This window comes from Lagopus muta, chromosome 6, assembly GCF_023343835.1.
Source record: "Lagopus muta isolate bLagMut1 chromosome 6, bLagMut1 primary, whole genome shotgun sequence".
In the NCBI taxonomy this organism is placed as follows: domain Eukaryota; kingdom Metazoa; phylum Chordata; class Aves; order Galliformes; family Phasianidae; genus Lagopus; species Lagopus muta.
Genome location: NC_064438.1, coordinates 57,632,599 through 57,660,591, shown reverse-complemented (window position 1 = coordinate 57,660,591; position 27,993 = coordinate 57,632,599). Strand labels below are relative to the sequence as shown.

At 49.0% G+C, this 27,993-nt stretch overlaps 3 protein-coding genes across 6 annotated transcripts in view; 2 read left to right on the top strand and 1 right to left on the bottom strand.

The window, feature by feature from the left end:
* Window positions 1-12,621, top strand: part of MAP4K5 (mitogen-activated protein kinase kinase kinase kinase 5) — a 58,372-nt gene extending 45,751 nt beyond the window's left edge. For all 3 annotated transcript variants that reach the window (XM_048949138.1, XM_048949139.1, XM_048949140.1), the window contains 14 exons: window positions 67-164; window positions 276-317; window positions 929-1,013; window positions 1,098-1,177; window positions 4,024-4,084; window positions 5,059-5,173; window positions 5,294-5,352; window positions 6,331-6,434; window positions 6,830-7,007; window positions 7,949-8,017; window positions 8,638-8,730; window positions 9,478-9,548; window positions 10,004-10,059; window positions 11,273-12,621. In XM_048949138.1, the coding sequence (XP_048805095.1) occupies window positions 67-164; window positions 276-317; window positions 929-1,013; window positions 1,098-1,177; window positions 4,024-4,084; window positions 5,059-5,173; window positions 5,294-5,352; window positions 6,331-6,434; window positions 6,830-7,007; window positions 7,949-8,017; window positions 8,638-8,730; window positions 9,478-9,548; window positions 10,004-10,059; window positions 11,273-11,360 (1,199 nt within the window). In that variant the 3' untranslated portion in view covers window positions 11,361-12,621. The remainder of the gene's footprint in view (window positions 1-66; window positions 165-275; window positions 318-928; window positions 1,014-1,097; window positions 1,178-4,023; window positions 4,085-5,058; window positions 5,174-5,293; window positions 5,353-6,330; window positions 6,435-6,829; window positions 7,008-7,948; window positions 8,018-8,637; window positions 8,731-9,477; window positions 9,549-10,003; window positions 10,060-11,272) is intronic.
* A 1,594-nt stretch (window positions 12,622-14,215) lies between these two features.
* Window positions 14,216-23,695, top strand: CDKL1 (cyclin dependent kinase like 1). Of its 2 annotated transcripts, XM_048949204.1 has the most exons (9): window positions 14,218-14,675; window positions 16,388-16,509; window positions 18,447-18,519; window positions 19,238-19,328; window positions 20,393-20,593; window positions 20,991-21,073; window positions 21,194-21,250; window positions 21,946-22,098; window positions 22,677-23,695. In XM_048949204.1, exons 1-9 carry the CDS (start codon window positions 14,508-14,510, stop codon window positions 22,776-22,778), a joined length of 1,050 nt encoding a protein of 349 aa, XP_048805161.1. In that variant the 5' UTR covers window positions 14,218-14,507; the 3' UTR covers window positions 22,779-23,695. The 2 variants fall into 2 exon arrangements, with proteins under 2 accessions (XP_048805162.1, XP_048805161.1); XM_048949205.1 differs by lacking the exon at window positions 21,946-22,098 and having other exon boundaries at window positions 14,216-14,675.
* DMAC2L (distal membrane arm assembly component 2 like) lies at window positions 23,409-27,992 on the bottom strand. The gene is made up of 5 exons (XM_048949229.1): window positions 27,884-27,992; window positions 27,049-27,257; window positions 26,108-26,279; window positions 24,922-25,115; window positions 23,409-23,518 (listed from the first exon to the last, which is right to left on the bottom strand). The coding sequence occupies exons 1-4, from the start codon at window positions 27,985-27,987 to the stop codon at window positions 25,001-25,003; spliced, it is 600 nt and encodes a 199-aa protein (XP_048805186.1). The 5' UTR covers window positions 27,988-27,992; the 3' UTR covers window positions 23,409-23,518; window positions 24,922-25,000.
* Between the last annotated feature and the right edge of the window lies 1 nt (window position 27,993).

Here is a 27,993-nt window from a genome sequence, read left to right as displayed (position 1 = left end):
GCAACAAAGAATTTTCTGTTTCATTATGTCAAGTGAGTTCCAAAATGTACCTGGGCTTCTTTGTAGGAAATGGGGACGGCATGCTGAAACTCATTGAGGAAAATGCAGAAGGATCCTCACAGATCCCTCAGCTGCCACGTAAAAAAGAGAAAAGAGATTTTCCTGTAAGTACTGCGCCTCTCAGTCTGATCAGCTGCTTCGTGTCATCTTTCCTTTCAAGCTAGCATTACATCAATGCGTGGGACATACTTGATGATCTTTCTCTCTTCCCACAGAAGCCAGCAATCAATGGTTTGCCACCAACGCCAAAGGTGCTGGTAAGAAATCTCATTTGCACTCGGAATTGTTGGAAGCCCGCTGTCACATCATGTCTGGTGTCAGAAGGTTCATGCTGTGAGCCAGCACCTCGTCTGGGCTGGTGTCCTGCGTGCCATAGTCGATTACTTTTCATTCAGTCATTTGTGTATTGAAGCCTGTTCTTAAAACCCTGCTTTCACTGTTTGGTCAGGTGGTGAAGGGACAGACACCTCGCTGGCTCTGTGGGCTGTGATCTGCACTGGCATTCTCTTTAATGAAAGGGGAAGGGAGGTGGTGATGGGAGAGGGTGTAACAGGGTGTTTGTGCTTGTTTTGCCTTCTCACACTGTTGCATAAGCATTCCTTGTTGTTCTTACCAGTAGGTAAGAATTGTCCGTGTAACTTAGATCCCTCTTTGCATTTCTTAACCTATATGAAGTCTGTGGAAAGGTTTGGAAGGCTGCATTGTAGATTTTGGGGGAAGATAGAAGCATTTTGCATGTTACAGTTCAGTTTGTGTCTGAAGAGAAGGCCGCAGCGGTGCGTGCAGGTGTGTCTTACATGGCTGAGTGCTGGAGGTTAACAGCTTTGTGCTGGCAACTTGTCTAACTTCTCAGCTCTGTGTCTTTCAGATGGGAGCGTGTTTCTCCAAAGTTTTCGATGGCTGCCCTTTGAAGATCAACTGTGCAACGTCATGGATTCATCCAGACACTAAAGGTAACACTGTTGTTTGTGTTTGCAACCCACCAGTTGGCCACAGTGGTCAGGAGCTTCTGAAACAAACCCCGTCTTGTTTTTCAGATCAGTACATCATCTTTGGAACAGAAGAAGGTATCTACACTTTGAATTTGAATGAACTTCACGAAGCAACAATGGAACAGGTGATTTGGGTGCATCAAACACACAGAATAGATTTGGTGACACGAGGAAGCCAGAAGGTTTTATGTTAGAAGGGGGAGAGATGGGATGCTGGGCTTTGTGGTGTAAAATGATTCGCATCGAAGGAAACACTGGAAGTCCTGAAATTAATAATTCCCCTGCTTGAATTCTTGTTGCTGCTTATATAACACTGCTTTCACGGGGGCTCTGCACTTAAATAGCTTTCTCCTTGGAGAACACAGGTTGCCTGTCCTTTCTTTCTCCTTTTCATCTCCACTAGATGGCACATTGCTTCTCCTCGGGCTGCTACTGAAGCCCTTGGCCATTTATTGTAGCTGGCGTTGTTAACACCAATAAACACACATTCTCCTCTGTTTCTTGGGCTCTCTAACCCTTTCTAAACCACTTCACACAATCGTGGTGGTGTTAATTTGCTTTTTTGGAATCAGAAGGAGCAGAGTGTTGTTACCAGGGAGCACAGACAAAAGGTTTGGTGGTGCACATTTGAATTTGCTACGATGTAAAGGTCCTTCCAAGTGTTGGGAGATGAGCAAAGGCCTGAATGCAAGAGGAGAACACAGAGTTTGAAGGCTTTAAAAATGTTTTTGTTGTATCAGCAGACTTAGGGAACAACAACTTGCTTTTCTAATAAATGTCTAACAAAAAAAAGTGGTGACTGTTGCTGAAGATTCCCAGGCCTTACCTCAGTTATGTCTCTACTCAGTAAAACCAATCTGTCCTTGTGAATTTTCTACGTTATTTTATGTAACACTCCTCTCCAAACTCTGCCAGCTGCTTTTATTATGTCCTGTCGAGGGTTGGAGCTGCTGGTGGCCTCTAGAGACAACTCAGTAATGTCTACATAGAACACTTAATGCATCCTAAAATGAGAGCTTCCCTTCCTGAGAGCACAGCCTCAGCTGGCAGAAGCGTGACTGGTTCACTTGCAAAGCTCCAAGGCCTACAGCAGGGCTTCAGCCATGCTGGTTGGATTCCTTACCACCAAATGTTGGGACCTGAGATTCTTTTTTAACTGTTTCTCAGGTTTTTCCTTCTGATCCTATCCTCCAAAGTGCTTCCTGTCTCTCCAGGATTAATATCTGCCGATTCCTGAATCATAGGGTCATGGAATGGTTTGGGTTGGAAGGGATCCTGCACACGTGCTTCACATCTCCCTATTTCTCTGCACCCAGTAGCAGGTGCTCTGTTGAAGGAGGTGTGTGCACAGCAGCCTGCTCTGCACAGCTCTCTTGTGACCCCTGGGGAGTTTTAGGGACGTGTCAGTGAGCGTGGTGGGGACGGGTTGGCATTGGAGTTGTGATGGAGGTCCTTTCCAACCCTGGTGATTCTGTGAGTGTGTGAATTAAAAATGTGTCCTTGAGGCCCTTGGTTGTCTTCCAGCAGCCTTTGAAAATAACTTAGAGAGGCCTTGGGCTTTGAGCCAGTTCTTAAGTACTGTGAAGTAAAGCAGCAGGCCTTTCCCTGGGGCCCGCTGACATGAGGATATGGTCAAACCAGTCATTAACTGGGCTTTTATCTGCTTGTAGCACAAGTTTGTCCACTCATCATGTAGTCCAGATGTTCCTTCCTGTCAAGCCGTGTGCTTTCCCAGTTATCCCTTTTGCTTTCCCAGTTATCTGCGTGGTTGGCTTCTCTTGTTGCCTCCATCTGATTACCGTTGGTCATTTGATTTACATCTTAACCTTAGATTTCTTCATCCTGGTTTATCTCGTGGTTGCCAGTTCATCCTCAGCATTAGGCCCTGGTTTCCATTGGGTTTGTGATACTTGCATCAGAAATGCTCTCCCATCTTGTGGTCGCTTGGCAGGGGCCCATAGGGAGCAACTGTTCCCCTTTCCACCTTTTGCTATGGGGAGTTGTGAATGAAGGAAGCTACATGAGATTGGAGGGGAGAGACTGAACAGGCTGGGGGAGGTAAATGCCCTGGAGCTCACTGAATGCATAGAAGCCCTGTCTGATTCAGCAGGTTTCCAAGCTGAGAAGTATTGGGTGTAGCATTGTATCCATTACTTTGCTGTGCTGGTCATTTCTTTGGTTAAATTATATCACTTTCCAGTGCCTGTTGGAAATAGGTGGATGTTTGCTTGAAGCAGTGCAGCTGTTCCTTTGCAGATCCTGGTCTCCAGCATGTCCCTGTTGATTGCAGGGGAGCTGGACTCGATGGCCTTTAAAGATCCCTTCCAACTCAAACAATTTTATGGTTCTGTGATATTCTGCAGTGATTGCAGAGCTCCCTCAGCACAGCGCTCTGCTGGTGCCTTTTTTTAATGGCCTGCTTTCAAAACAGCTTAATCCTAGGAACTTTTATTTTTCTCTTTCTGGATTTTTTTCTCATGGGAGACCTGGGAACCTTCAATAAATTCAGTCAGCCAACAAAATCCGTGTCCTTGTTGCGTTACTCCTTTCAGGATTGAGACTCCTGGATGCTGTCATTGGAATTCCCTTCAGGAGGCTCTTACCCTTACAGCTTTTCAAGTCCAGGCTGGCTGCCCCTTGTGTAACTTCCTTCCTCTGCAACAAAAGCAGCCCCACTGCCTTCCAGGAGCTGCTCCAGTCTTTGCCCATCACCCCTCTGTGCTGCTAACTGAAACTGTTACCAGTTGGAGTGTTCTGGGGGTAGGAGAGGGAATGAATGAAGGTGCTTCAGACAAAACAGTATTGCTAAGCCAGGGCTCCAGAAGGAAGAATTGAAGGGGAAAATGCCATGCAGTGGGACTTTGACCAATGGCTGTTGCTGCAGAACAGTGACAGATGTGGAGCAGGCAGAGGAAGCTGTGGGGATGAACCCCTGCGTGCTTCTACTAAAGGAAACAATTTCTCTTTTCAGTTGTTTCCCCGGAAGTGCACCTGGCTGTATGTTATCAATAACACCTTGATGTCCTTGTCAGGTACGTATAATGGAAGAAAAAATGTAAGGATGATAAAGAGAGGCACTTAAATCATAATTCAGTACATCGTATGTTCGCTGTTCTGAAGTAGAAAACTGCTCTGTTCCTTGTGCTTCTATAGGAAGGTTTTTTTCATGAGTGTTTCAGTTGGAAAGATTTCCATAGCTAAAATTCAAGTGCTGGAATCTCTTGGCCACGGTTTCCCACCGTTTTATTAACTGAATCAGTTTGGAAAACCGTGGGTGTTTGTCCAACTGCTGGAGCTGTCATTTGATAACAGCACCCAGAGAGTTTGGAGCGTCCTCCTCTTCAGTTCCTGAGCTGGGAGAGCTGCATCAGGGCACTCTCAAACATCATAAGCAAATGAAGGGAGGATTAAGCTCAAGCTTGCTAATGCAGCTGCATTACTGCGGTGTTGCTGCTGGGTTTGATCCTGTGCTGTAGCCTGGCTGCATGGTCAGAATGAGCCGGAGTTGGGGAATAAAACCAGCTTGAAATTAAAGGAGGAGGAGGTGGCAGGGAGGTGCTGTTAATCCAGCACGTGGATGGGGGCAAAGCATTTCTGCTGCTCTCCTGGAATTTCCAGCAGGGAAACAGGAGGGTTGTGACACACAGAGCGAGAGGAGCGTTGTGCCTTTAAGGTGTGGGTTTGTGTCACACCGCTTCCCCTGATTTATGGATAAATGTCCCGGGGTATTTAATTGCTGAGGTGTAATTACAGCCTCCTAAAAATGCGTGCCTAACTTTCAGAGCTTTGTTAGTGTTACTGAACTTTGCATTGAATGCCATGTCTTCTCTATATGCATTATTATCGTTGTCTTGTTTTATTTTTCTTCCTAATTGGACTTGAAATATCTGACGCATGTGGTCCATTTTTCTAGAAGGTAATTTTCTCTACATACATTTTCCTATCGTGCACGGCTCCCTGGTGGAGGCACGTGTGCCACAGCAATGCGTGCTCTTCTCTCTTGCAGGGAAGACGTTCCAGCTCTACTCCCATAATCTGATAGCTTTGTTTGAACAAGCCAAAAAAACAGGACTAGCTGCTCACATCCAAACCCATAGGTTTCCTGACAAAATATTACCAAGGTACAAGTCTTTCTCTTGCAATTAGTAACAGATGACAGTGCTTTGGAACACGGATGGGTTGGGAGCATGGAAGGACCTCAGCCTCTCTGGTTGATGTGCTTTTTGTACCTGTTGTTGCAGGAAGTTTGCCTTAACGACAAAGATTCCTGACACAAAAGGGTGTCACAAATGCTGCATAGGTGAGTACATGCATAACTTCCCATTGAATTAATCAGGGAGTCATAGAACCACAGCATGGCCTGGGTTGCAAAGGAGCACAGTGCTCATCCAGCTCCAACCCCCTGCTGTGTGCAGGTCACCAACCAGCAGCCCAGGCTGCCCAGAGCCACATCCAGCCTGGCCTTGAATGCCTGCAGGGATGGGGCATCCACAGCCTCCTTGGGCAACCTGTGCCACTGCCTCACCACCCTCTGGATGAAAAACTCCCTCCTCATATCCAACCCAAACCTCCCCTGTCTCACTTTAAAACCATTCCCCTTGTCCTATCACTTCAACCGAAATTTTTCATACCAACTCTTAACCTAAACATGCTGCTATCTAAAGTAAGATCTATTGGGAAACCCAATGGAGGATGACAGTTCTGTGTCTGTTTGAGAACTGACCCCAGCACTGTGTGAGATAGGATGTTACAGTACGAGGTACCCAGCTGTGAACGTGGCGATCCTGTTCAGCTCATCTCAAGTGTCTGCAGTTGGCATATTTATACATAATTGCTGAAATCAGGCTGCTCTTGTATGTAACTGAGCCAAAAGAACAACCAGCCCTCCATCTTATTTATTGCATTAGCTGTCAGAGCTCACAGGGAGGCTCTGGGCATGTGGGCTGCTTGGAGATGGTTTTTATTTAAGTCACAGCTGGACCCAGACCTTTAACTCCCCTTCCTCAGCCCCAGGAAGAAGGTGGTTCTGTTTTCTGGCCTCTTCACTGGGACTTACCACATGCTTGTTGTTCATAATCAGAAGGGTGAGTGCGTTCATTTGGAACGTGGCACAGCATTCATTGCTGTGGATATTCAAATGGCTGTGCAGAAAACAGCTGTCAGTGTGAAAGTGGGGCTGGTTGTTGAATGATTTGTAAAGATACCTGCAATTTTTATTTTCATTTAGTCTTCTGGAATGAGAAGGGATTGATTGTGTTGTTCTCTTTGTTTCTTATAGTCAGAAATCCATACACAGGACACAAGTACCTCTGCGGTGCGCTGCAGTCTGGAATTGTTCTGTTACAGTGGTATGAGCCAATGCAGAAATTCATGTTAATAAAGGTAAATATTTCCTTCTGGAACATTTGCTTGTGCTTGTCCCTCTTACCTGCCCCATCATCCTAATTGTGACGTGGTGGTGAAATAACCTTTCTGCAATCTGTGATGGAGAGTCCATCTCCATCTGCTCACATCTGTGGGTTCTGAGCCCTTGCAGATGTGCCTTGACACACACGGACTAAGAAAATCCAGTGGCTGAAATGGGTGCAGTGCTGGATGTAGCCCAGTACCAGCAGGATGGATGAGCACAGGTCATAGCCTGCACAGCTTACAAACACTCTTAGCAGCAGCAAAAAGCAGCCCTGCATCTTTTACACTTTGTGTGTGTCGTTTTAAGCATCACATCTCCAAGGCGGAAGGGAAACTTCACAAATGCCTGTGTTGCTTTTTACCCCCAGCACTTTGATTTTCCTTTGCCGAGCCCTCTGAATGTCTTTGAGATGCTGGTGATCCCAGAGCAGGAATACCCCATGGTCTGCGTCGCTATCAGCAAAGGCGCCGAGCCAAACCAGGTGGTTCACTTTGAGACAATCAACTTGAACTCTGCTTCCTCGTGGTTTACAGAAATCGGTGCAGGTAAGCCTGGCCTGTCCTACAGCCTGCTAAATATCCTCAGAAGTCATTTGGAAACCTTTGTGCGAGGCAAAATGAGGCAGCCTCCCTGCATAGAGCGCGTTGAAGCTGATCCCAAGTTCCTCTTGTGATGATTTGCTAGCCTCAGTGTGAACGATCCTGAAGACTTCATTTTTAGACACATCTCTTATTGGATGTCCTTAAATAGTAATGCAGACCCTGCTGGTTGCACTCTCATTTGTGGTTGCATACTTCTTGCTGGGGTCAGTCTTCATGCTCTTTCCCCTTCATTCCTGTGTCAGGACTCACATAAATGCATTCCTGTCTGTCCTCCAACCCCTGGGGGAGGGTTGTTGTCTTCAGCTGCCTATTAAGAAGGAGAATGTTTTGGTTTATCTTCAAAAGCTGCTTGATATCTTGCAGATGCTTTGCTTTGCTGTCTTTCTTGGATACACTTCTTTACATTTAAATACAGCTGTGATGAGAACTTCATTAATTAAAAAGTATGCAAACCGTTCAACTCCAGTTCAATATTAGCACGATAATCTTTCCAGATGTGAGTTTAGGGGAAAAGAGCACTTTTTGTAGGGGGAAAGATTCCTTAATGATTCCTTCTGTTCATTGTAATTCGTCTCCTTGAAGCAAGCTGACTTGCTGTGCTGAACTGTAACACGAAATGCATTTCATTTATTGCCACTAACGGGCAGTGCTTTCATATTGAGTACATGCTTGGAGCTCATAGGCTCGTCCCTGGGCCCTGCTCTGCTCCCACAGCATTCTTGGATTGTGCAGCACTTAAGCAAAGGGTGAAAGAACAGCAAAGGCAGTAGATTGCAGAACGTTTGTAGTGTATGAAAGCACAGTGGCAATCAGCAGAGTTTGAGGGGGTTTCTGAGCTGAGTTCTTCGATGTGATATAAAACCATCTCTTCCCTTTTCCACAAGGCAATCAGCAGCTGGATGCCATTCATGTGACACAGCTGGAAAGAGACACCGTGCTGGTCTGCCTGGACAGTAAGTGATGAGCACCACTGGGCAGCCTGCTGCCCTCACACAACTCTTTGGCCCCAGTCATTTCACCCCTGCCATTAATTAATAGCTCTCTCTCCATTACTCATGTGTATGTCACTGACACACACCACGCAGGTAACTGATGCTATGGATTGCTCTTCTCACTTTGGCTCTCACAGTTCCACTTTCCCTCTCCGTAGGCTCATCATTCTTGCTTCTTTCCCACCACACTGTAATGCAGCATTGCAGACAAGAATTCAAATGCACACACAGTGACTGTAGCAGTGATGTGTGTGCCCCAGAGGTCAGGACCTGGCTGGGAGCTCTGCAGTGACTTTAATCTGCCTACATTTGCAGCCTTGATGTTGGCGTTTGCGTTCCTGCACCAAGCTGGGTATTTTCAGGAAGGCCATCAATAAAGTCTAAAGACATGAAATCTTTAGATAAGAAAGTTTTCTCTATTCATATTGAGAGCAGGGTTTGTTTGGGGCACACAGCCCAGCTGTCAGGTGTGGGCGTTTTGTTTTTGTACCTAAAAGCTGCAATTAGTATTTCATACTTCATGCCATCAGTAATCCTTTGCAGGCATGGCTCTTAAGGCTTGTTTTTCTGCTTCCCTTCAGAATTTGTGAAAATAGTGAATTTACAAGGGAAACTGAAGTCAAGCAAGAAGTTGGCCTCCGAGCTGAGCTTTGATTTCTGCATTGAGTCAGTGGGTGAGTGTTTGGGCTGTCTGCTCGGAAGGGCTGAGGATGGGGGAAGGAGGGCAGCTGCCAGCTGGTGCACGGCCAGTCTGTGGTGCAGATGAGTTGGCTGTTGAGAAAACCTCTGCTCCCAGGGCTGTGCTGAGTGCCTTTGGTGTGTGCAGCTGGGACACAGCTCGCACTGAGCACAGACACAAGGAGAACAAAGCGTTGTATAAACACAGTTTCTGCAGTACTGCTTAAAGAGCACTGGGTTCTTCCACCATCATGTTAAGGAATCTGATAATGAAATCATTCAGAGCTGGCAGTTCACTGCGCTCTCTCTTTGGCCTGGTGGCACAGTCCTCCCCATTCTTCGTGCTCGTGTCTGTTTGGAAGTAATCACTGCACTGAGCTGTAATTCCCAGCAGTCCAACTGCTGTTGGCAGTGCGTCTCTGCAGAATCAGATCAGGAGGAAAATAAAAAGCCAGGCAAGTGATGGGAAAAAAGGGAAAAAACAGAGGCCTGTGTCTTGGCAAACAGTGAGCGTGTGAGTGGTGTGATTGGAGCTGAACTGGAGAAAGCAATGTGTGCCTCAGATCCAAATGGTGATTCCAACCAGGTTTTTATACAGATTTTAGTTTCGTCCTTCTGTCACGAGTCAAAGTCTCCCGTGTTCTTTGTCCACGTGGTTCCCATTATCGCTGCTGGTGAGAATCCCAGATTTCCTGGTTCTGAGAAGCCAGGCGTGGGGCTGAGTTTGTGTTTCTGCTCTGCAGTGTGCCTTCAGGACAGCGTGCTGGCCTTCTGGAAACACGGCATGCAGGGCAAGAGCTTCAAGTCAGATGAAGTGAGTAACCTCCCAGTGTCTCCTGGTTTGACCACGTCCTGCTCCTTATTTGCCAGTTGACCCTTAGGCCCCCCAGCTGCTCCCCAGGTGACAGTGCTCGTGCCCCCTGTTGGCCTGGTTCAGCTTGCTGCTCGCTTTCTCTGACTGCCCTGATGTGTTGCTCCTGACAAGCTCACACTGTGCTTTAAGCACCTCTGTTTGCAGGAGCATCACACAGAGGCTCTGCGCAGAGGCTCTGCAGATCTGGTGTAAGCAGCAGTAAAAAAATGATTTAAAGTGAGCTTTACTTTATCAAGTTCAGAACGCTTCTTTACTTAGCACCACTTTGTCTGATTCAGTCCTGTAATTTTCCCTGCATTATATTTGCATTTTTGATTTCTTTCTTCCTTCCAGCTCACACCAGGGCATCTCATTTTGCCTCTGAAATGGACCTTAATATCTCCATCTTTCTGCAGGTTACCCAGGAGATATCAGATGAAACCAGGGTTTTTCGCTTACTGGGCTCTGACAGGTAATCAGTGTGAAGAAACACACACCTGTTTTCTTTCAATGAGCTTCCACACATGTGGGCTTCCATCCCACAGCAGATCCATCCGTAGGCAGTCCTGCAGGACAAGTCTCACTTGTTTCTACCTGCAACAGCTGTGATGATTTTCACGCTGAACTGACGCTATCTGGCAACAGATCACTTCTAAAAAGGCCTTTGCTGCTCTGGACCCTGAGAAGTGGAAATAGTGAAGCAAACTTGAGCTCATTGAGGGTTGAACGTGCCGTGGTGCATTCACCTTGTTAGCCCTAAGGCTGCAGTGCACACTGCTGCCTCCAGTGGGAGAGCTTTGCTGAAGCTGCCCCAGTTCTCCTGGGTTTGGAGGTGTGTGTTTGTGTATTTCCCCACTGCAGTCTGTGCTGCGCACCTGAGCCACTGGGGGCTGGTTGTGCCTGAGCACTGCCATTGGAATTGAGTGTTCTTCCCACAGCCACCTCTGACTGCAGACATACAAAGGCTGTGCAGCCTGTGGCAGGGCTCTGCCTGTTGTGTTGCATGGTTGGATATGAGGAGGAAGTTTTTCATCAGAGGGTGGTGAGGCACTGGCACAGGTTGCCCAAGGAGGCTGTGGATGCCCCATCCCTGCAGCCATTCAAGGCCAGGCTGGATGTGGCTCTGGGCAGCCTGGGCTGCTGGTTGGTGACCTGCACACAGCAGGGGGTTGGAGCTGGATGAGCACTGTGCTCCTGTGCAACCCAGGCCATGCTGTGGTTCTGTGATTCTATGACAGGCAGTGGTGATTTCCTTCCCACTGACCCCCAGTAGAGCAAGTTGATCACAATAAGCTTTTGCTGCTTTGTGCAGTTTTTTCCATCCTTCTCAAGCTGCCCGGTTCCTCCTTTTATCACTGTCCAGACAGAAGACTTTCTTACTACACTCAGGTGAGCTCCAGTAACACCTTTCTGGCTTGGATCCCATCAGAGCTATGGAGGTGCAGAAGGGAAGGACAGGAGGGGCTGCCTGTGGGTGGGAGGGCAGACTGCTCCCCTGCCCCTTGTTTGCCTGGGTGTTGTTAAGGAAGAGATGCTACAGAGTGGGAAAGGAGGTAATGGGTTTAAAGGAGAAAATGCCCCAATATTTAGGAGCTCCCTCTCCCCCCAGCCTCAAGAAAGCTGTAACAGCCACATACTGTGTGCTTTGCTGCTGACTCTTGGGTGTTGTTTGTGTTTGGTTGCAGAGTGGTGGTGCTGGAGAGCAGGCCGACGGAGAACCCAACTGCACACAGCAACCTCTACATCTTGGCTGGCCACGAAAACAGTTACTGAGCTGCAGTGACCCGACGTGGGGGATTCACCGCGGGGGGAAAAGGAGCATTAGGAAACTCAGTGCATGTGGGACTGTGACTCTTTGCTTCTCTTGACACCTACGTTTTGCTGTTTTCAGGTGGAAATCAATACATTTTAGCAGCTGGGAACAGCTGGTTCTGTCTCTTGCCACTGTGTGGTTGGTTATGTCAAGTTTGCTTAATAAAAGCTATGATCTAAGTAGCCCTTTACTCATTAGTGTAGGGAAACAGAGCCTTTAAAATAATGTTATTCAGTAAAGGTGCCATAAACTGTTAATTATTTTACTTCCCTTGGGCTTACCGTGCATTCTGTAGATACAGACCTAGTGGCTGTTTCCCCCTTTTATACCGAGTCTTCTTAATTAAAAACCCCAATTTGTGTAGGGAGTGAAAGTATCCGCAGAGCTCCTTGGTTTTCAGTCTGCCGTTCGGTATGGCTTTGTACTATAGACTATTTAATCCTTATTTATTAATCTGCTGCTAGGGTGGTGTCACGGATCTAACTTTGAGCACAGGAAGGTTGTGGAGCAGCTCACAGGTTTGGTTTTTTACAGCTGTATAAAGATTCGACGATTCTTTTCCTTGTAGAGATGTAGTGCATTACTGAGGCTATGTTACAGCGTCGGACTTTGTAAAAATGCAGTTTTGTACAACCAAGTATTTTGTATGGATTTTCTTCTTGCCTGCAGAATTGCCATAAAAGGGATTTTCTTCTTTGCTAGACGTAGGGGTGCTGTACACAAAATGCAGTGTTGGTATTGACGTGTTGCTGCCGGGTGGGTGTGTGCCAGACACATCCATGTGTGTGTGCATGTGTGCATGTGTATCCAGCTGACCGGCGGCGTGTATTTTTATATCTATATATATATTTATATATATATATAAATGTACAAAATAGCTATGCTTTATTTTCACAAGTTAGGGACGAGCCTGGTGGCAGGAGGTGGAAACTGCACCCGGGCCTCATCCTTAACGAATGGAAGCGTCGTGTATCGGGCTGCCCTGACGTGTAGGTTATTTATGCTGTTCCCAGGGGGAGAGCGGAGCTGCACGGCCCTCTGCTCTGCCCTCCTCCTCCTCTTGGGCTTTGGGTGCCGCGTTCCCCGCTGGGTGGTATAAATAAATACGATAAGAAGCAGTATTCTGTATTAAAGCTTTCCATCACCTCTTCCCTTTCCCTGTTCTGTCAGCTGCGTTTGTTCCTTCTGGTTTTGTTCCTCCATTAAAAAGCCATGTGGGTTCGTTTGTCTTTCTCGTTCATTAAGACTTTGAGGTACCTTGGGCTGATGATGGCATCTGGTTTTGTTACCTTACGTCCACCTGCTTGCTTCAGTCTGTAGGCAGATGGAGCAGTGCTTTGGTAAGATGGGAAGGCTCTGAAATCGTGGAATCATAGCATCATAGAATGGAGTGGGCTGGAAGGGAGCTCAAGGATCACGAAGCTCCAACCCCCCTGTGCCATGCAGGGCCACCAACCTCCCCATTTCACAGCAGCCCAGGCTGCCCAGGGCCCCATCCAACCTGGCCTTCAACACCTCCAGGGATGGACGGGGCATCACAGCCTCTCTGGGCAGCTGTTCCAGCACCTCACAGCACACAACTTAATGGAGCCCTGCAGCATGCAGCATCCATCCTGCTGCCCTAAGAGAGATGGGTCTGGAGCTTTGTGCATCGCTGTGAGGGGGCAGGAATGGGAGCATGGCACTGAGCTGGGCCTGGCTCGAGGCTGCGAGCAGAACTGGAGGAGGTTGATTGAACTCCCAACCTGACAGATGGAGTGCAGGCACATCTGTGTGGGCACCAACCTGCTGGTTGGAATTGAACACCGATGGGATGAGCTCACACAACGTGGTGCATCAGTAATGTGCTTTGTTGCCAGTGTGGGTGTTCTGAAGGTCAGGAAGGAGCACCAGCAGACTGCGTGCTGTGTAGTGCTTTATCTACTTAGCTGTGTCATTCAGAAGCCGTTCTTGGTACTGACTTGAGGTTTACATCAAGTCTGGCTTTTCAGTTCCATATCCATATCAGGGTTTGATAACTGATGTACGTCCAGAACCTCAAAGTCAGCCACCACCAATGCTTGGAAGTTGGCCGAGTGGGCAGCTGGATGGGCACCGTGAGGGAGAGGTTTAAGTTCCACGTGTGAAGGAAGCTGAGCTCTGCAGCACTGAGCTGGGTGCCCTGGGTGGCAGTGGAGGTGAGCAGTGCTGGGTGAGCAGCCCCAGGTGCCAACCCCCTTTTGGAGCTGTTGAAGTTTCTCATGGTGTGTTCTGAAATGTGCAGCCCGGTTTTACATAGCTGTGAGGTGCTGATTCCCACTGCAGAGCCTCCCTGCTTCCTCTGAGCAGTTTGGCACCAGTGGCCACGTGGTCCATGCCCAGCTGCCTCCGATGGGCGCCGTCTGTTTGTTGAGACTTTCTGTTTTGTTTCATAGATTGTAACCGAGGCTGATGGAATGCGTTCCCATTTGGGCAACTTAGGCTTTTTGTTCTGCTTCTGTTTCTGTTGCTGCTCGTTTCAGTCTATGCCAAATAAACGATGCTTTATTTGATACCTCGGTGTGGTGCGGTGCACTTGCTGGGAACAATGCCTCATCGGATGGAGCCCGGTAAGCTGATCTCTGCCTTCGTGGCAGTCGGTGGGAAGGGCCACAGGCAGGGCTGAGTGCCCTGCTCTCCTGATGCAGCCAGGAGCACCTCGGTGACCTGCAGTTCTGCTGGGGGACATCGCACAAAGAGCCATAGAATCACTCAGAAAAGTGAGTTCTCTGAGCTGAGTTCTCCAAGCTCACCCCCATCCCACCCTCCGTGCCCACTGCCCACATCCCTCAGTGCCGCATCTCCACGGCTCTGCAGCACCTCCAGGGACGGTGACCACGCCGCTCCCGCGCGGTGTGTGCGAGTACAAAAGGAGACGGAAGGCCTGCTGCTGGTAGGAGCCCACCGGGCTGCTCCAGGTTCGGGATCAGCTTCCCCGCTCCCTGCTGCCCGCACGCAGCTCGGAGCCCTCGGGTCTTGGAGGAGAGCGCCGTGCCCGTCCCGGCGGCCCCGGGCGCAGCTCCTCCTCCTCCCCGCCCCGGGGAGGTGCTGACCGCGGCTCCGGGCTCAGGTCGGGGCGCAGCCGCGCCATGGAGCGGTACGAGAAGCTGGGGAAGGTCGGGGAGGGCTCGTACGGCGTCGTCTTTAAGTGCCGCAACAGGGAGACGGGTCAGATCGTGGCCATCAAGAAGTTCCTGGAGTCCGAGGAGGACCCGGTGATCCGGAAAATCGCGCTGCGGGAGATCCGCATGCTGAAGGTGGGCGGCACCGCGCGGGGGGCGGGCGAGCGTCCGTCCGGTGCGCTGCGGAGAGGGGTTGACGTGGCCGCTGTGCCCATGGAAGGGATGGCCGCGTTCCTAATGGCTTTGACCTGGCCTCTGGCCTCGTGGTTCTGGGGTTCCTTCCCCGGAGCCTTCAGGCACAGCTCCCGCAGCCGGAGGTTGTGTCCGTAGCTTTGTGGCTCGCAGCCCTTTGCTCAGTCTGCCTCTTTCTGCTCTTGTGTTCGTTTGGTCTCCATGGCACCCTGAGCAGCCGTGCCACAGCCATAGGAACGCTCCGTCCCTACGTTTCCCTTCCTCTGCCATAACACAGCGTTGGTAGGGGGGCAGCCACACCGGGGCAGGAGAAAAACAGCTTTACAAACGCCAAAGGAGCCCCTGTAAGGTGTTTTCTTCACAGGAGCCATGCAGTCAGCCTGGACAGACCGCATTCTTGCAGTCCACCAAGGGCTTGAGGTTCTGAAGTTAACAGAACCCCATAGAGCTGCAGAGAATGATGTTCTGATCCGTTCCTTAGGTTGCCCAAGGAGGCTGTGGATGCCCCATCCCTGCAGGCATTCCAGGCCAGGCTGGATGTGGCTCTGGGCAGCCTGGGCTGCTGGTTGGCGACCTGCACACAGCAGGGGCTTCGAGCTGGATGAGCACTGTGCTCCTGTGCAACCCAGGGCACTCTATGGTTCTATGATTCCAGCTCCTTTCTCCATGCTCCCAGCCTGTGGCTGCTTATTGCACTGCTCCCTTCCACGGAGCTGCCCAGCTTTGCTTTCTGGGAAGCAGGTGGCCCTCAGCTCCCCAAAGCAGAGGAGATTTCTGCAGGTCACAGCGTTTCCCAATGCCTCTCATGCTATCCCCTCATCCCTCACTGAACACCTCCATAAGTAACAACACCACGTTACCGTCAGAGGAGCACAGAGGCCTGATAGCTGTGCTGTTTTAGCAAACAGTACATTAAGATTTAAATGGCATTGCAGATGCGGGCAGGAGAAGTGCAGAAGTCTGTGGTAGCATAGATGGTGGAGCAGCATCCTGAGGGCCGCAGGGCCAGCAGCAGCCCAGAAGCGCTGGGTTACGGAGTGCAGAGCTGCGTGGCTGGCTGCTCAGCCTTCTGTCAATAGTAACAGCTTGTTTGTGGCAGCAGTGCCCGGCTCAGCAGCAGCTGTTTGCCAAAGGTGTGCCTGTGTGATGTTGGTCTGATAAAGGACCGTTCCATGCAGTGGGCAGCAGGTGGATCCTGAGGGGTGTGCTGGAAATGTGCAAAACAGAGCTGGTCTGCATGTGGACCCCGCTGGGGGCAGTGGAAAGCCAACACTGCTGCTTCCTAGAGGGGGAATCGCAGCAGGGCTTTTTGGGATGCTCCCCAGCTGCAGCTCCTTGCGCATTTCTGCTCCCTGCTCCTTTGCAGGCACTGTCTGATGGAGAGGCCCCTTGGAAGGCAGGGTTAGTGTGGCTCCTAGGCAATGCCCTTTGCAGCTCCCTTGCTTAGAAATATGCTTGATAACCCATCCAAATTCTGGCAACAGCTTGGAGATGCTGAGTCCACGTACTTTCTTTGTGCTTATCGGAGGAGCTCTTTGTTTTCCTCACCATGTGTTGCTCTGTCACTGTGGGATTCCCCAAGGAGAGCCGCTTTTCATAGCTGCAAAGCCTGGGTACGTGCAGTAACCAACCGACCTGCCTGCTGTGTGTTACAGCAACTGAAACACCCCAACCTGGTGAACCTGCTGGAGGTGTTCAGGAGGAAGAGGAAGCTGCACCTGGTCTTTGAGTACTGCGACCACACCGTTCTCCACGAGCTGGATAAGCACCCGCGGGGGTGAGTGGCCCTTCTCTCATTGGGAGCTTGGAGCAAAGGAGCCAGGGCTGTCCATGGGAGCCCACTGCAGCTCTGAAGAGTTCCCAGAAGAATATCATTCATACCAGTACAGATTTCTCATCACGGTGCCCAGGGTTACCTGTTGCTGCCCCTAAGCCCACCTGTGCTCCTGCATGGTGTGGCTCATCATCAGCAGAGGGGTGGCAGCAGGGACAGGAGGTGATTGTCCCCCTCTGCTCTGCTCTTGTGAGGCCCCAGCTGCAGTGCTGTGTGCAGGTCTGGAGCCCCCAGTACAGGAAAGACAGGGAGCTGTTGGAGAGGCTCCAGAGGAGCCACAGAGATGAGCAGGGGGCTGCAGCACCTCCACTACAAAGACAGGCTGAGGGAGCTGGGCTTGTTCAGCATGGAGAAAAGAAGGCTGCGGGGTGAGCTCAGTGCAGCCTGCAGTACCTAAAGGGAGCCTGCAGACAGGAGGGGAGTCAGCTCTTGGAAAGGGGAGATGGCAGCAGGACAAGGGGAAATGGTTTGGAGTGGAGGGAGGGCAGCTGGAGGTTGGATGTCAGGGGGAAGTTGTGTGCTGTGAGAGTGGTGAGGTGCTGGAACAGCTGCCCAGAGAGGCTGTGATGCCCCGTCCATCCCTGGAGGTGTTGAAGGCCAGGTTGGATGGGGCCCTGGGCAGCCTGGGCTGCTGTGAAATGGGGAGGTTGGTGGCCCTGCATGGCACAGGGGGGTTGGAGCTTCGTGATCCTTGAGGTCCTTTCCAACCTGGGCTGTTCTGTGATTCTGTGATCATGCTGAGCAGGGCGCTGAGCAGGAGCATTTGGGTGGTGTGCAGCTGGCGGGGCAGCAGTGGGGCTGAGTGGCTGCAGGAGGCTTTGTGTCCCACTGCTAAGAGGTCAGGGCTGTGGCAGAGCAGCCAGCATGGACACAGCCCATAATGATGGCACTGACCTGCTGTGTAGCAGAGCAGTGGTGGAGCCCAGGAGTGTGTGTTGGCTGGCACGACTTCCTGAGCTGTGCCTTGCGGAGCTCCCAGGGGTCAGATACCCTCCTCTGCAAACAGCCACGTGCACACAGTGTGAGCTACGAGAACAGAAGGAACATTTTCCAGGTTTGTTCCTGTGACAATCCCACCTCCTATGTCCTCCTTAGTTCATAGAATCACAGAACGGCCCGGGTTGGAAGGGACCTCAAGGATCACGAAGCTCCAACCCCCCTGTGCCATGCAGGGCCACCAACCTCCACATTTCACAGCAGCCCAGGCTGCCCAGGGCCCCATCCAACCTGGCCTTCAACACCTCCAGGGATGGACGGGGCATCACAGCCTCTCTGGGCAGCTGTTCCAGCACCTCACCACTCTCACAGCACACAACTTCCCCCTGGCAGCCATACTTGGCTTTTGATCTCTGCTCCTGCAGAAGGTAAAGCCTTTCACAGTCAGGGAGGGCTCATGCCTCTTCACTCACTGTTCTGGGTCATCTCACCAGCTTCATCCCTCTGTCAGCACAGCACTCAGCCTTCTAGGATGTTTCTGCAAGGAAACTCAAGCTTTTCAACAGCTGCATCAGCACAAGACTTTCTGTTTTGACAGCGGAGGGTCTCCTGAAGCCAGCCTCTTGCATTTCATTTTGGCTTATTTTTTTATTGATGATGGATCAAAAGTCTTGCAGCATTAAACGTAGGAAATAAAATGGGTTTTGAGCTTGAAACTGGCTGAGTGGCACCGGGTGCTGTGGCATGCTCTGTGTTGCCATACATCCTGCTCTCTCATTGTGCTGACCAGATAGGGAAGTGGTGCTGATGGTCCCTCAGCTCCTCCTGCTGTGCTGGGACAGCAGTCTCCCAGGAGAGCTTTGCCTCCTGCAACAGGCTCTGCTTTCTCCTGTAATAGTGAAATTGTTTGACCCAAAGAGTAAAAATGTGCTCTCTTGTTACAGGGTGCCGGAGCATCTGGTCAGGAGCATCACCTGGCAGACCCTCCAAGCTGTGAACTTTTGTCACAAACACAACGTAAGTCCCCTGAGCAGCACCAATGAGAGCTGTGATTTGACTTTTTCATTCTCTCTTTCTCAGTCTGAAAGATTTAATGGAGTTTTAAAGCTGGGGGACAATTAGATAGCACAGCCTGACCTGCTGTAGATCACAAGTGATGAGGTTTTATGCAGTCACCCTTCTCTGGAACTCTGTGATGCTGGGTTGGCAAGGAGCACTTCAGTCCCTAGGAGAAGAAACTAACAGCAGCTAAATTGAGCAATTCTTTGTCCAAGGGCCAGGTTAAATAGAATCACAGGATCACAGCATGGCCTGGGTTGCACAGGAGCACAGTGCTCATCCAGCTCCAACCCCCTGCTGTGTGCAGGTCACCAACCAGCAGCCCAGGCTGCCCAGAGCCACATCCAGCCTGGCCTTGAATGCCTGCAGGGATGGGGCATCCACAGCCTCCTTGGGCAACCTGTGCCAGTGCCTCACCACCCTCTGGCTGAAAAACTTCCTCCTCATATCCAACCCAAACCTCCCCTGTCTCACTTTAAAACCATTCCCCTTGTCCCATCACCATCCACCCTCACAAACAGCCGTTCCCCTCCGCTCCCTTCAAGTACTGAAAGGCCATAATGAGGTCTCCCTGGAGTCCCCTCTTCTCCAAGCTAACAATAGCTGTTTTCCAAGCTAAAATAGCTGTTTCTAACCTTGATGTGGTTTGGTTTTTACTTTCTGATTTTGTTTCCAGTGCATCCACCGAGATGTAAAGCCAGAAAACATCCTGATAACGAAACACTCTGTCATCAAACTCTGTGACTTCGGATTTGCTCGCATGCTGAGTGAGTGCTGCTGCCTGCCTCCATGGGTGGTACATGCCAGGGCTCAGTGAAGTGCAGGTTTGGGCTTTCAGGCCTCAGTAATGTTACATCTTCAGGCAGTGTCAGGCACTGGAATGGATGCCCAGGGAGGTGGTGGAATCACCGACCCTGGGGGTGTTCAAGGAAAGACTGGATGTTGTGTTGAGGGACATGGTTTAGTAGGAGCTATTGGGAATAGGTGAACGGTTGGACTGGGTGATCTTTTAGGTCTTTTCCAACCTTAGTGATTCTATGATTCTATGATTCTATGATCTTGTGTAACATATAAGGGCTGGTGTGTTTTTACAAAGAGCTTCTGCTGAAGGCACTGGAGATGCTTGGATTGGGATCCCCAGAGCAGATTAAACAGGGCTGGCTCAGACATTTGAATGCCTCTATAATTAATGTGCCCTGAGCTCCCTGCTGGTGCTGAGCCGGCGGCTGGCCTGACCACTGCTTGTGCAATGCTGGGGCACAGCTGGAGTTCCCTGGCAGGAGGGCTCCCTTTGGCAGAAGGTGCCATCTCTGCAAACAATAGCTTCACATTTTCCATCATAATAAAGCCCCCGATTTTATTTTTGTAGCTGTTGTTCAAGCAAATCATGTGGGCTTTGAGAGCTGGCACGGGGCCTGCAGCCGAGCTCTGTGTGTTTTCATTTTGAGAAAAACATGCTCTGGGTTTTTCTCAACTCCTGAGTATTTGCAAAGTTGGATTCTGCTGGTGGGCAGTGACTCATCCTGTTCCTGGAGCTCACGTGGGTCCCAAAGGTGCTGTTGATCTCAGAATCATAGAATGGCCCAGGTTGGAAGGGAGCTCAAGGATCACGAAGCTCCAACCCCCCTGTGCCATGCAGGGCCACCAACCTCCCCATTTCACAGCAGCCCAGGCTGCCCAGGGCCCCATCCAACCTGGCCTTGAACACCTCCAGGGATGAACGGGGCATCACAGCCTCTTTGGGCAGCCTCTTGTTGCTGCCCTGAGCTGCGTCTGCACCCTTCTGACCCCACACCCCACTTTTTTGCTCTCCTTCCTGACCCCAACCCAGCTGGCCCGGCTGATTACTACACAGACTACGTGGCCACCAGGTGGTACCGCTCCCCCGAGCTGCTGGTTGGGGACACGCAGTACGGCCCTCCGGTGGACGTGTGGGCAATAGGCTGCGTCTTTGCGGAGCTGCTCTCCGGGGTGCCGCTGTGGCCCGGCAAGTCGGACGTGGACCAGCTGTACCTGATCCGCAGAACGCTGGGTAAGCAGCAGGCCCACCGTGGCTGCACGAGGATGGGTTTCCTCCGTGGATGCTGCTGTGCAGTGACTGATTTCTGGGCTGGGAGGGAACAGAGCTCCGTGTGTAACTCGTATTGGAACGAGTGGAGAACTGTGATGTTTTGCTGAGCAATGTATACAGGCAGGAAGGTGAGCTGGGGCCGTAAACTCCTTAGCTAGGAGTAGAGTTAAACTTCCAATTCCTTGAGGTGACTGATGGGGGGTGCTCACAGAACAGTATTTTGTTGGCTCCTCTGATGGTACTTGAAGTATTCTCTTGGATGCTGCCAGCCTTGTTAGATCAGCTTGCTCATAGCAGACACTGTAAAACCAGCCAATTGTTCTGACTGATTTTAATTCTGTTTCCTCCTTGCTCAAAGGGGATCTTATTCCCAGGCACCAGCAAGTGTTCAGCACCAACCAGTTCTTCAGCGGCGTCACGATTCCAGACCCAGAGAGCATGGTAGGAGCTCCCTTCAGATGCGTTCCCCTCGAGCTCAGCACTAACCAGCAATCTATAGGCAACGTGGTGAAAGAAAAGCTTGCTAATACAACTACTTTTTTTTCTCTCTTTTTCCTCCAGGAGCCATTGGAAATGAAATTTCCTACTATTTCATACCCTGCTTTAGCTCTCATGAAGGTAAGCAAAGTGTCTGAAGCTGAAGCTCACAAGGTCCTCTACCCGAAGCAGCGTGCCCAGGAGGCAAGGAGCTACAGCTTGAGCTCCACACTGAGACTTAACAAATGCAGTCTGCTTCGCTTGTTCAGATGGTAGATGGTTTGAGATTTGGCCACTGAACGATCATAGGTTCATAGAAAAACAGAGCTGAAGGGGAACTGGAGAAAACTTTGAATCTGCTTCTTGTTAACCCACTCACCTTTAGCACAGACATGGAAAACAAATTGTTCCATTGAGATGCACCAAGTGGAAACCATGAGGGTGAATGCATTAAAACTAAGGTGCAGCTTTAGGTAGCACCAAACCCTGGAACAACACAGCTAGTGATGCACTGGATTCCTCAGTTTAAGAAGACCGTTCTGGTTCAACTGGAAGTCATGGGCTTAGCTGTTTTCTGAGACTTGATGGTTTGCTGTAGAACAAAAGTGTCCCTCTAGCCTTAGTTTCTAAGTATTGCCTTCTGTCAGAGGTGGCATTTGTTCATGTGAGCTGCTTTGCAAGCTTCCAGCTGACACTAAAAAGCCAGATTTGTAGAATTCCTTGAAAAATAAAACCTATGCATCCATCCGTGCAAATACTCATTGGTTGCAAAGAGCTGGAATCGTGCAGACCTTTATGTGTCTTTATGTTCTGTGTGACCCTTGGTCTTTTCTAAGGGCTGCCTTCGTATGGACCCTGCAGAGAGGCAGACGTGTGAGCAGCTGCTGCAGCACCCCTATTTCGACAGCGTTAGGGAGGCAGATCTGGGGAAAGAACATGAAAAAGCAGCTCGGAAACCAGCCAAGCTGACACGGAAGCACGTGCCAGGGGTAATGCTTTCATTGCAGTGTTTAATGCTCAGTGTCCAGGGAGGGAAGTTGTTTTCTTAACGTGGTGCCCACAAGTCGGGCTCAAGAACAGGTTGGGCAGTTCGTGGGGAGGTGAAGTTCTCACATTGGAGCAGCCTTAATTAATAGGAGAAGATCACAGAACCACAGAATCACTAAGGGTGGCAAAGACCTCCAGGATCCAGTCCAAGCAGCCACCTACCACCAGTATTTCCCACTAAACCATGTCCTTCAGTACAACACCTGAACAGATCCAAAAGGAATCTCCTGGTTAAAGAGGAACTCACTGCAGGCTGAATTCTGCACTGCAGCTCCATCGGGTGACTGGGGATAGGCAGCACAGCAGTGTGACAGGTGAGGTTTATTTAGCAAAGTGCATTCTGGATGAGGTGTAGCAGGATTGCTGAGCAAACTGCATGTGCTCGTGACTCTTAGTTTGAAAAGTACAGGAGTGCAGTATGAATAATTTTATGCCTTATATCCCTGTTTGAAAGATGAACTGCATGCTTTCTCCTTCTTTCAAACAACTACACGTGATGTAACTCTTGCTTTACTTCCAGTACCTGCCTCAGTTAAGCAGCAGCAATGTTCTGCCAGCTTTGGACAGCAAGAAGTACTTCTGCAAAACGAGGAAATCCAACTACCATTTCCCTAACATCTGAGTGGGTGGCAGATGAAAAACTACCTAGCATTCAAAGTTCCAGTCCTTCAGCACTTATCAAAGGCCACGTGGTGGAAAACTGAATTAATACAGGTGATGATGTATACAGAAATGGACTGTAAGGTACTCTGGGCTACTGGTGGAAGGAAAGTGGTGCACTCCAAGCTCACGTTAGCCAGTGTTCTGTGTAAAGAAAATATAATTCTTCTTTACTTTTTCTTTACTTATAATTCTTTTTACTTTAATTTGTGATTGCTTACTGGTTCAGGATTACTGCAAAGCAGTGTTACAGGGTGAATCTTGAGAACTCTGTTGCCTATCCATTAGCTGTGTTTCAGACTTGGCAGGAGAACTGTAACCTTGCCAAATAAATCAGAGTCACTGTGGCTAGCTAACAGATCCTGCAAGGACCTGTAAACCTATTCCCTTTGTGAGTGGAAGGCAGATGTGTGTGTGTGTGTGTGTGTGCAGCTGAGGAGAATTAGGTCCAGCTGATTACAAACCTGCTGAAATAGCAGTGTTTTAAAGATATGTCTATCTTGTGTAAGGCATAAAGTATCACGAGCACAGGCATTGACTTAGACTTACTGGAAGGCTCCACAGGCACTGGGAACAGAAGGAGAATGTAATTACTGAAGTCTGCTTTTTTTCTTTGGCCTTTCCAGAGCTTCTCCTGTCTGTCTCTTCCTTGCAATACGAAGTTATTTATATTTGCTGGTTTTGTCATGTGAAGTCATTCGCCTGTAGTGTTACAGAAATTGTTTTTATCAAAAACAACTCAATATAATTTATAACAGTAGCCAGACACGGGCAATAATTCTGCCTAAGTCTGTGTATTAGAACAAATCTTGGATTTTGTGTAATTTCAGAATGTAATATTGTGTTGATTTTTAATTAAAAAAAATGTAGCTTTGTTTTTCCAGTTCACAGGATGTGTTTTACTACGTAAGCTTTTAATAATGGTCAAGATACTGCCTTTTCCTACTTGAAAATTAGAGCAAAAATGCTTCCTTTTCCCAGTTCTGTTATATGTTCCGCAACAGTAAGAGCTATTTCAGTGAAACAGGAGCTCCATCCTTACTGAGCATAACTGCCTACTTTATATTCCATATGATATTTTAATCCTGGACCTTGTCAGGTGGTTCTGGTTATGCTCAAAATGCTGGCATTGCTGTATGGCTGAGTCATCTAATTCTGTGCATTTGCTAAGCACCCAACATCCTTGTGCAGCTGTAACTGACAGCCTAGCAGTCAGCTCTTGGACACGGCCCTGGGCAGTGCAGGCTGGAGGAACTTCCCTTGGCGCCACTCCTGCTCTGTGCTAGGAGCTGTCAGCCTGAGATGCAGCTAGAGCAAAAATGTTACCCCTTCAGTGCATCATTTACTTCTGAGGATAAGGTGGCAGCTGGGGATAATAAAAGAGGCTCTCAGCTCTGGCACTGTAGCCGTGCTTGGGGCATTACTCTGAAAGTGGCTTTCTTGGAATCATCACCTCCCATCTTTGAACTACCACGGAAGCTCAGGAGCTGACTAAAAAGGATGTATCTTTCCTGAGGGTGGACGACTCTCTTACTGAGTGATACGGTTGCAAGTAAAGGGGTACAAAGGTTTAGTCCATGTGAGAGTGTGGCAAAAATGTACAGGGCTCATTGTGGAGAGCCTACCTCTCCACAAATCCAGATAGTTGGTTCATCAGCTCTGATTTTATGAGCATAGACTGCTTGTCTGCAGCTCAGTCCAAGGGAAGCAAAGAAAGACTGCCAATCAAAGAGTGAACAGCAGAAAAAAGGCCCAGGAGCTCCTGTCACTCACTGACTAGGTGACACCTTCAGACAAAGTACATGGCTGTCATTCCAACTCCGAGGATTCTGTGACTCTATGATTCACATGGCATCAACACTGTCTCATAAATCTGCACAGCACTGCTGCATCACAATACTGACATTCTGTTCACTGACATTCTACACAAGAACTTCTGTGCAATACAGTAGTTCGTAACTTCTGATTGACGTATTAAGGCTTCCTATAAAGCCTACTACTACACACAGAATCCTCAAGCTTAATGAAATTTAACTGCAAAATTTGTTAAAAGACTGCATATGACTTTTAAGGCTGGACTGAGAGATCTGGGTTTATTTCCATACCTGTAAATAGAGCAGCATCCACAACTTAATTTACACAACATGTGATAAAGAGCATGAAATCAAATATCCCTCGTTGCATTCAGTCCAGATCCAGCTCCAGCTCTAGGTTTGGCAGTGCCTGCTGAAGGACACGAGCAGTAGTTTCTTTCTGTCTTATTCCAGGAAGGTCACTCAGATACAAATATTCAAGGTTCCTATAAATACATAAGAAGAAAAGTCAGCAACTACTATTTAACTGCTGGCTCAGATATCAGGCAAAGGATGATTCTACTGCAGCTGTTAAGAGTATTTGAAAGGTTAATGATTCTCACAGAAGATTTTTTCCAAATGGAGTGCTTGAAGTTTTTAGTTGATAACAAAGTCAGTACTTGTACACAGTTTAGAGAGGTCCTGGCCACTCAACATCATCGAGTTTCCTTTAAATTTAATCAATAAAGCACACATGCTGTGCTTCCAAGCTGTAGGAGGGTGCTGTATCCAACCCATACCTCTTCCCAGGCTGAACACTGCAAGAGAGAACTCCTGAGACCTCTAAGGCTACAGTGAGCACAATGTAACCAAGTGACAGGAAGCAGTGTAGGATGCAGGAAGGCGATAACAAAAGGCACCATGAAAACCTGCCCTGAAAAGCATCTGCAGCACAGAGGGGTGTCATGAGTAGAAGCCATGGTTGTCAGTAGTTTCTTATTCTCAAGCAAAACCATCTTGGTGTGCTGACACCATTCCTATTGCTCTTGCAAAGGTTGTGTGTTGACAGAGGGCATGTCCTGCTCTGATTTGTGCAGTAACTTCAGGTGGAAAGGGGAATGTGCTGCACTCAGCTCCAAGGGTAGAAGCAAAACCTTGAGATTCACACGCTGTCACAGACAATTCTGGCTTTTGCAGCTGCAAGCTTCAGTGCTGCATTAAGTACCTGATACCAACCTGAAGAGGCTGATTAACACATACATATTAATTCACGTGTCGTTTCAAAGCTATCCACAACACTATTTTCAATCATACTTGAAGTATTTCCTGCAGTGGCAGTGCCACCCCTCCCAGGTTTTATTCAGGTCAGTTCCTTAATCCCAGCCCTCCCACCGCCCCACACATCTGAACAGCCCACAAAACAGTCAGACTTCAGCATTCCCAAGCAACCTAACCCAGCACTGTGGGCTGGTACAGAAGAGCTCAGCAGTTCACCTACATCAGCTTGTGAAGTGCAATGATGCCTTTATCTGTGACATTCCCACAGGAAATGATCTTCAGCTGCAGGAGGCTCTTTTGTAGGTTCTTTGTGTCGCTGAGCCTCTGCAGACACTCATCCTGTATATAAATACACTTCTGCAGCTTGATTTCAGTAACGTGTTCAAGACCATCTGAAAAGACAAAAAGGAACATTGGCTTCAGAGTACCAGCAACAACAAGTATTGGCTGTTCCATTGCAAATGCAGTAACACAGAAGCACACTCCTACATGCAAGAGGGACCTCATGCACAATGAATCTCCAAAGTCCCCTCTTGTGGGACTTCAAATTATGAACAACCTCCTTTTGGCATCCTAAGGTAATATCCTTAAAGCTCTGATACAGGCAAGTAACAAACAAAACTCTGCAAGTTTGAGTGAAAAAGAATGATTCTGAAATAGGAACGCTGTACTGTGCTAATTCCCACTCTGGTTTTTGTTATCTAAAGGAAAACTGAAACGCTTTTAGATCTTTTTATGCTCTATAAGAAATGGATGCATGCTTTTTTTCTTTTACTGACTTTGAAGATATCATAAATTCTTGGAGGACAAGCAGTATTTTGGCTTCACAGCCACCAAAACCATCAGTTGGTGGTGAAAGGCACTATTTTAAACACTATTTTTCTTTTAAACCAACCTCTTAACTATGAAGTTAATTGAACAGCCAATCTTTGGTGCACTTCCTTAGTGCTACTGCCACTCCAAGTAAAGGCTGAGATCTTTCTTCCTGCTTCCTAGCACACCTCCAGCAAAATCTTAGAACTGCTGAATCTCTGTAGCAGCATTTTAAGGAAACCAACCAACCAACCAGATTTCTCTACATCTTACTACGGAACGAGGTATTAACATTTATTAACAGTTATTAACATTGGTACATACAAGAACTATGTTGTTTGACCTTACCCAAGTAGTCAAATCCTCTGTACATGATGCAAGACTCAGTGGCGTTGATTGCTTCTATCTTGTATTTCCCTAAGGGCCCCGTGGGGAGGCCGCTGTAGTCCTGCTGCCATTTCTCATAGCCTTTATAGCGTACCAGTGCTCCACACCGCAGCAGCCACTCTGAGGCTGCCCTGTCGGGCCCAACAGCCTGGATGCGCTCGTAGTCCACCCTGCAAAGCCAGGCAGAGCATTTATGTTTCTTATAAGGTGTCAGATTTATTATCACAGCATTGTAGGGGTTGGAAGGGACCTCTGGAGATCACGGAGTGCAACACTCCTGTAAAGCAGCTCCCTGCCACAGGCTGGTTCTTAATCAGTCTGGCATTACGGTTTGTTGTATGTTGTTTGTTTGTTCCTTTAATATCACTTCGTTAATGGAGGAATACAAACACAGCTTGACTCGGCATGCAATAACCCTTCTCACACCTGTGACACACAAGCCATTTGTGAGCGCTCTTCCCTCAGGAATTACAGCACTCTAAATGCAGTGGTTGGAACCCTTATTATTTTGCCCAGAGAGGCTGTGATGCCCCGTCCATCCCTGGAGGTGTTCAAGGCCAGGTTGGATGGGGCCCTGGGCAGCCTGGGCTGCTATGAAATGTGGAGGTTGGTGGCCCTGCATGGCACAGGGGGGTTGGAGCTTCGTGACCCTTGAGGTCCCTTCCAACCCGGGCCGTTCTGGGATTCCATGAACCCTTGGATCCACTCTGACGCAGGCTGTTCGTTAGGCCGATGAGGAACGAAGACAGAAGCAGAGATCCGGAGGACTCGTCCCGCCCCGCCGCCAGCCCCTTACTTGTTGAACACGGCGTTCAGCCAGCCCCAGAACCGCCTGCAGCCGCCCGCCGACAGCCGTTCGCTCAAGCTGCGCGCCGGCTGCGCAAGTTTTCCCAGCAGCATCTCGAA